Below are 7,896 nucleotides of genomic sequence, written 5' to 3'. Positions count from 1 at the left end.
AAGGTAGGCCTGATAAAAGTTGAAAAAAGACTTGTTACAATACATATACCAAATGATAAAGGACAGGCTCTTATTTCATTATCAATTATGCTAAACCCATAGCAGTGTAAAATTCACCTCTTAGACCTTTTGACTGCATCATTAACTCAGCTTACAGTAAAATAATAAGCACTTCATGCTCCCCTTTACAGCATATTGGGGAATGGGGATGCAACGATATGTTTCTTGAGGCTGTTACATAGAACCATCTGGAAAGTCGTTCTTTGAAACTGTTTGGAATAGGGTCGGCACTTTAATAAAAAATACTTGGCAGAGTATCTTTGCCTGTAGCCACCAGTAGTTCCTCAAATGAGGCTGCTTGGCCAAATTTCGGCTTTAGAAATTAAATCAGACCAATACCGATTGTGCTTTTTAAAACCTATTTCAGCCGATACCGATTTTCTGCTGATATATCGGTACATCACTACAGTCTATGGACCATATGCCTGATAAAAAGTGATTCAAAGCTCCACTACAATACATATCAATCTGGTATTGTATGATATGTACAATACCAGATGATAAAGGAAGGTCTCTTCTTTAATTGACATTTAAATTACATTAAACCCATAGCAGAGTATCAGGCCCTATGCTGTAATAGGCGGCAAGAAGTGCTTATTTAAAGGGATAGTTCAGACTTTTGGACATTCAGTTGTATGAAATAGCATTTGAGGGGGAAGAAACTACATTTACCGGGGCCAGTTTCGAATTGCAGCCTCCTGTAAGTGCTCTTTGAGAGCGGTTTTGATCTATTTCCAGTAACCCTTTACAGATCTGAACTATCCCTTTAAGTCTTTATATAACTCTTTGATTGAATAATCAAATTGATACTGCAGTCAAATAAAACACTAAATGTCCATTTTACACTCACATTTGATGATTCATGGAGCCTTTCTTTACATTTGGAATATGTATAATGGTGTATTTTTTATTCACCTTTTATGTATGTTTCGATATTATAATACTCACTTCATACTTTTATTTTGAAATGTTTATCAATTTCTGCCAGGAAAAGGAATTCCTTATTTTAAGCTGCTTGACACTGGTGTGTGGCGCAACATCTCTTGCATTACAGAATGCGAAGAGGACGGATTGATGTAGCGTTAACGTTGCGTTAGATAATAACAAACCGTTTGTTAACTTTGCATGCAGAATGGCTACCACTACACTACAATCATTTAACGTGTTTCTCACCCAACGATTAACTGCAGCTGCTGTCGAGATATTTGGATTTGTTGAAAAAACAATAATAGACTATCATGAGGAGGTCTATCGGGCCAAACAAGAGAATCAGAGGCTGCAGCTTCTGCTCGATTTGGTTTACAAACCAGAGATAAGGATCCAGAGGGCAGGTTTGTGTGCCTCAGCTTTTACATCATTTTTTAACCCTTTGGGACATTTATCATGATAATCGGATGTTAGTAATAACTGTCTGTGGTTTGGTGGCCAGCATTACCTACGTTTAGCAGGCCACATTAGCTTACTAGTAAAGGCCTTGGTACCCAAGCTACACCCTCTGCAGTTAAAACACCCATATCTTGCAACAATAACGTCAAAGCTCGCCAGCTAGCGTTAACCTACCTAGTTAACGTCGTTGTCTATTTAACTAAACATAAATGGCATTGATGGATGCTAGATGATGATCCCACGGTCCGGAAGAAAATCTTTACATTTGTTTTTTGGAAAGTGGGAATTAGAGATGGGTTCATATAAAACGTTTTAGGTTAAAAGTACGAGTACTGAATAAAAGCTGAGAACCCCCAACAAAACGCTGATGTGATATGGGCCTAGTATCATCATATCTATTCTATTGCAGACAACATTCATGATATATATCTGTATGTCATTCATGTCATTATGAATTGAAAATGGGGGACCCTGATGTAAACAAGACGAAAGTCTTTATCTGGACCTACAAAAGGCCTTTAACACTGTCAATCACTCCATTCTGATTGACAAGCTAGTGAGCTGGATGCAATCCTACCTTGAGGGGAGGGAACAGATGGTGGAGGTAAACGGTACCCTACCCCCCCTCCCTCCCAGTGAGCTGTGGTGTTCCACAAGGAAGCATACTAGGACCGTCCGCTACTGTTCCTAATTTATGCAAATGACATGTCGTCAGCTTGTTGTGACTGCAACTTATTCCTGTTTGCGGACCTCAGCCCTGCTGGTCTCCGAGAAGAACAAGTTACAGGTTGAAAAAACCCTCAGCTCGGAACTAGGCAACATCTGCATATGGCTCGCTGATAACAAACTATCATTACACATGGGCAAAACAGAGTCCATTCTCTTCGGTTCAAATAACAAACTCAGCAAGACCGATGGCTTCTCAGTTACAGACAGTGGGTGACAATATTGTCACAAGGAAAGATGAAATTACCTACCTGGGTTCCATCCTTGGCCACCGTAAATGCCCAAAACCCCCACCACCTCCTAATAGACAGTCTCCTCACCACCGCATGTATATATTCCCTCCCCGCCGTATGTATATTTCCCTCCCACCCACCCACCCCCTCCTAATGTACAGTCCCCTCCCCATCATATGTATATACTCTGTCAGGATCTAGGGGTAACAGTACTGTATATTTGAATACCGTTATGTCACAAATGTATCAGTACTAAATACCTATATGTCCCTATGCCATAAATGTCATGTATGTTGTGTATGTCATAAATGTCTATATGAATTGAAAATGGGGGACCCTGATGGAAACAAGACAAACGTCTTTCTCAGGTCTGCATCCCCTTAACAATTGTATGTATTGAGCCGTACTGTATTGTACCCATTCTGCAATCTGTTAAATAAAGTTTTCATTCATTCATTCATTCATTCATTCATTCATTCATTCATTCATTCATTCATTCATTCATTCATCCTAGAGGCTAATCTTTCCTGTGACAAAATGGCATCCAATGTAATAAAAAAAAAAGTCAACCAACGAACTCGATTCTTGTACCGGATCTCCTCTCTGGTAAACAAGAATACCCTGAAGACTCTGGCAGGAGCACTCATTCAAGGGTACTATGACTATGCTTGCACCTCATGGTACCAAAGCACCTCAAAGGCGCTAAAAACAAAATTACAAACATCTCAAAACAAACTGGTCAGACTACTGCTTGACCTTACTCCTAGAACCCACCTCACCCCTGCCCACTTTGACAACCTAGGATGGCTTAGAGTAGACGACAGATTACAGCAACTTGCAATGGGCCTGGTCTACAAGATACACTACATGACCAAGGTATGTCAAAATACTTCCCAAAGGTCAGTGAATACCACGATCACAACACCAGAGGGAGCTCCACAAATCATGTTAAACCCAGATTCGGCTCAAACAAGGGACTAAACACGTTTCGCAATTATGCCACATCAATGTGGAACGCCCTACCCAAAGCTGTAAAGGAATGTGAATCACTACCCACTTTCAAAACCACTCAAAGAACACCTACGGGAGACTGCAATTCGAAACTGGCCCCTGTAAATGTCCTAACCCAACCCCCTCCAATGTACAGTAAATAAGTGGTTTTGTCAATATTCCAATGTACAGTTTTGCTTGTACAGTTGTACAGTGTTCCCCACCCACCCCTCCTGTTCAATCAATCAATAGTCCTTTGTTGGAGAGATCTAGAGAGATGTTTTGAGCAGCTCTCCTCTCCTGTACCATTGGGACAGCAGGCAACATGGAAGCACAGACTTTGATTTCCGGGTAGAGATGGAGATGGTCAGCAGTGAGAGGAGGAGTGAACCTGGTGCCTTTCAAGATCCAAGAGGAACTAGCTTTACAAGGAGGAACCAGTCAAGCCTCAAGAGTTAATCGGCAAAGTATACAATGATTATGATATGATACATTTGTCTGAACCAAACGGAATGAAAGAACAGCTAAATAAACACATGTACTGAGAAACAGGCTGTGTCAGAAATAATGTGACAAAAGGAACACAGAGCTCCCCTCTACAAAAGATTAACTTTGCTCTGAAAATAAGTGATAATAAAGGCTGTATTATTCCTGAGAGAGTTGTGTCTGGGCAATGGGAGCTGATGTTGCAGCCAAACGACGTCAACTGAGTGACCCTGTAGTTGCATAGGGAATGGTTTTAACTAACACATTTTCCTATCAACTCTTTCAGAAACAAACCAGCTTAAACCCCCTGTATCTACAAAGGAGGCTTCCCTTCAGGAGCAGAACTGTGAGCTGGAATTGATTCCCAGTGTAGTTCCGGAGCAACCAGGCCTCCTGCTGCATATCAAACAGGAACAGGAGGAATTCTGGACCAGCTCTGAGGAGCAGCCACATACACTGATCGGATATAATGGTCAGAACCTGCATTACTCTGGTCCAGGGGAGTATAGTAATGAAGGAAATGACTTAAACAAACGTTATGAAAGAGGACAGCATGCAGACATCCCACCATTGGAACTAGATGATGGTGCAGAGTCATCTTCAGCAGCAGAAGCAAACTGCTCTGAGGCTATGGAGAACAAATGTGTGTTTAAGTGCTCCATCTGCAATGAACACTTCAGTGGACAAATGCAGCTAAAATGGCACCTTCAGGCTCACTCAAACAATAAAGGAATTCACTGCTATATCTGTGGTATGACTGTAGCGTCTAAGAGTGAATTGGAACGCCACATGAGAGTGCACTCAGGGGAGAGACCCTATGCTTGCAGTGTTTGTGGAAACCGATATAAATGGAAAAGTCATATCAAAGAACACATGAGGACTCATACAGGAGAAAGACCTTACACCTGCCACATTTGTGGGAGGAGTTTCTTCAGAGGCACCACCATGAGTAAACATGCTAGAATAACACACAAAGAGTATAAACCATTCAAATGTGTACAATGTGGCCAATGTTTTCCTATGCAACTGTTGATGAAACAACACATTAAGAATGTCCACGAAGACAACATTATGGTGTGAAATGCTGTTGCTGCACCTGTTTTTGTTTGTTTTCAAACATGTTTTCTAATATTGGAGTCATCCTCTGGCGGTAGTGTTCCTACCTCAGAGAGAATTTTATTTAAAAAAAATATCTTGCACTACATTGCAGTATAAAGTCAGCAGTGCCATTTGGATTTGAAAGGAGTCATCCTTTTATTAATTTTAGATATTTGTGTGATTACATTTGATTATTCTCTTGCAGTTACAAAATGTACAGTTTTTTTTTAAAACTTTTACAAAAATAGCACATTATTGATCCCTTTTGTAGTTGCTGTATAGCTCATATTCCAAAAGGCACATGATTCCAATGTGTTATTGAGTTGTAATCGTTTTTAGAAAAACAAAAAATAGAAATAAAGTTTTTTCACCAGTGATGACGGAACCATTAAGTATCTCCCTATTTTATGTTTTATAAGCCATAATTATCTAAATATGTTCACTAACTTGTAAGTATGGCGACTGGTTTTGTTGTGTTGTGTTTCATTCTTACCTGTGACCAGCAGCTCTATAGGTTGTTCTGTTTTTCGGTTGATTGTTCCACAAAAATGTCCTCACCCTCTAGCAGCTACAGTTTTCATCCTAGAAGGCTGACATTAGGAGTGGAGGGTGGGAGGAGGTGGCCCGGGTGCGTGAATGCCACCTACAACAGAACTGTACAGAACTGCGTTTCCGCATTGCTCTGATTGGCCACTGACCCCACGTGACCCTACCCTATTACACGCCCCCTTATCGACGCCCTTATGCGACGCTCTACAGCTCTTTCGCAATCATCAATAACAACATTAACACTTTCAGTGCCACCAGGGGGCGCACGACTTAGTGCTTGAATGCCACCATCGGTGCCAATGTTAACGTTAATATCGCCTAATCTATGTTTTAAATTATGGCTATGTGTCTAATCTGCCCGTCGCTTATCAAAGAATCATTTTCCAGTCAGTGTTGTCAAGGCAGATTGGTCTTTTATCGCTTCATTTCCGTTTGAGAGCATTTTGAAAAGCACTCGTTTTCAGGTGAAAAACAGGTCATTCTGTGATAATCGCCTTTTACTGGAATATTCCAGAACGTTGATATTTGTCGGCCTATTTATGAATCGTTTTCAAATAAACGCTAGATGATCAATAGTATACACACGTTCGAGCCGCGCGCTGATAATAGCTGATTTCATTTCCTCATGGATTTTACAGTGAAACAGATGGAGCACATATCACAAAAAAGCTTATCTCCTCGAAAACGAGTCTGATTATCCTAACACTGATAATAACATAGATTCCTTACCTGACATCAGATGGTATCCAAATGGTATATTCCAATTCCTGATCACGTGTATACAGTAGAACTCATGATCCGCGGGGCTCAGAGGATCCAGAATGAACTCTGGTAACCCCGGCTGCATCAGTGGACTGGAATATTTTTTTTCCACATCCATTTTCATTGAGTCCACTCCAAAAGGGTGATTTACCATCTGGGAGACGATAGGGGGCGCTTTTTTCACATCTGAGCGCCGGCGGCCCTTGGGTAGGCTAGGGTAGGCTCGTGTGATGCAATATGATTTCAGATCGCTAAAAAAAAATGTATTCCCAGAAATCTCGTGAGTGGCTTTCAACGTAACTATCGTAAACACGAGATTAGCCGTGAGTGGCTCTCAAAGTGTTAACGATAACACCAAGCTGTAATAATAACCGGTTTAAAATGGATGGTGATTACCTCACATTGTGTCTATTCTACTAATGTCTAACTATGAATGAACACAACACTCTAACTTAACATCTTTCGATAGGCAGTGAGTGAACATTAACACATTGGTGTACTTGAGAGTGGAGGGGCGGAAGGATATATTTACCCTATGTTCTTGTGTTTTACTATTGATGACCAGAGAGAGGGAGAGTGATGAGGAGGGCAGGTGCCTCTGCTGAGATCAATAGTAAAACACAAGAACATAGGGTAAATATATTTTTCCGCCCCTCCACTCTCAAGTACACCAATGTGTTAATGTTCACTCACTGCCTATCGAAAGATGTTAAGTTAGAGTGTTGTGTTCATTCATAGTTAGATATTAGTAGAATAGACACAACGTGAGGTAATCACCATCCATTTTAAAACGGTTATTATTACAGCTTGGCGTTATCGTTAATGTTGTTATTGATTGATTGATGAGTCGGCATTTAATACAGAGGTGCTGTCGGCATTTAATACAGAGGTGCTTCACAGCGCTCGTTTCCAATATTATAAATACGGAAACAGCTGTTCTGCGAGCGAAAGAGCTGTAGAGTGTCGCATAAGGCTAGCGCGTCGATAAGGGGGCGTGTAATAGGGTAGGGTCACGTGGGGTCAGTGGCCAATCAGAGCAATGCGGAAATGCAGTTCTGTACAGTTCTGTTGTAGGTGGCATTCACGCGGCCCGCGTATGCTCTGTTGGCTCGGAATTGTTTTAAGTGGGTTTGGTTTTTTTGCTTCAGTTGCTTCTTGGAATGGTCGAGGAAATACCTCTATTTTGAGTTTCACAGTTTGGTTATTTTGTGACTTACTGTGAGTATTCTTAATATGAGTTTATTAATAAAGGACCATGTTCGGTCATTTAAGCATTTTCTGCCTCTGCCTCTTGATCCTGTCACAACCTGAATGCTGAATGCAGCCAGAGTGAGTGCCTTTTGTAAAATGGTCACCTTGTTACTGCTTGCGTTTCAGCTGGTATACTTGAGGAAAGCACTTTTCCAGGCTTTTTCTGTTAAGACGAAATACCAAGAGCCAAGCCCATTCAAATTATGAAATGCAGTCAATTCTTTACTGATCTCTGAGAAATCAAGGCATAGCTTTTCTGCATTTGTTGCATACAGGAACATCATGTTGGATCCCGAGAAAAATGTATTGGGCCTATAATCTATTTTTTGTATGATTACCCAAAACCAATGATGAA

At 40.9% G+C, this 7,896-nt stretch overlaps 1 protein-coding gene across 1 annotated transcript; it reads left to right on the top strand.

Moving 5' to 3' along the window:
• Positions 1–1,131: 1,131 nt before the first annotated feature.
• LOC311229972 (uncharacterized protein) lies at positions 1,132–6,656 on the top strand. The gene is made up of 2 exons (XM_084316080.1): positions 1,132–1,391; positions 4,168–6,656. The coding sequence occupies exons 1-2, from the start codon at positions 1,193–1,195 to the stop codon at positions 4,959–4,961; spliced, it is 993 nt and encodes a 330-aa protein (XP_084172206.1). The 5' UTR covers positions 1,132–1,192; the 3' UTR covers positions 4,962–6,656.
• The last annotated feature ends 1,240 nt before the right edge of the window (positions 6,657–7,896 follow it).

This window comes from Notolepis coatsorum, assembly GCF_963971535.1.
Source record: "Notolepis coatsorum genome assembly, chromosome: 6".
Lineage (NCBI taxonomy): Eukaryota > Metazoa > Chordata > Actinopteri > Aulopiformes > Paralepididae > Notolepis > Notolepis coatsorum.
This window is presented reverse-complemented; position numbering and strand designations above follow the sequence as displayed.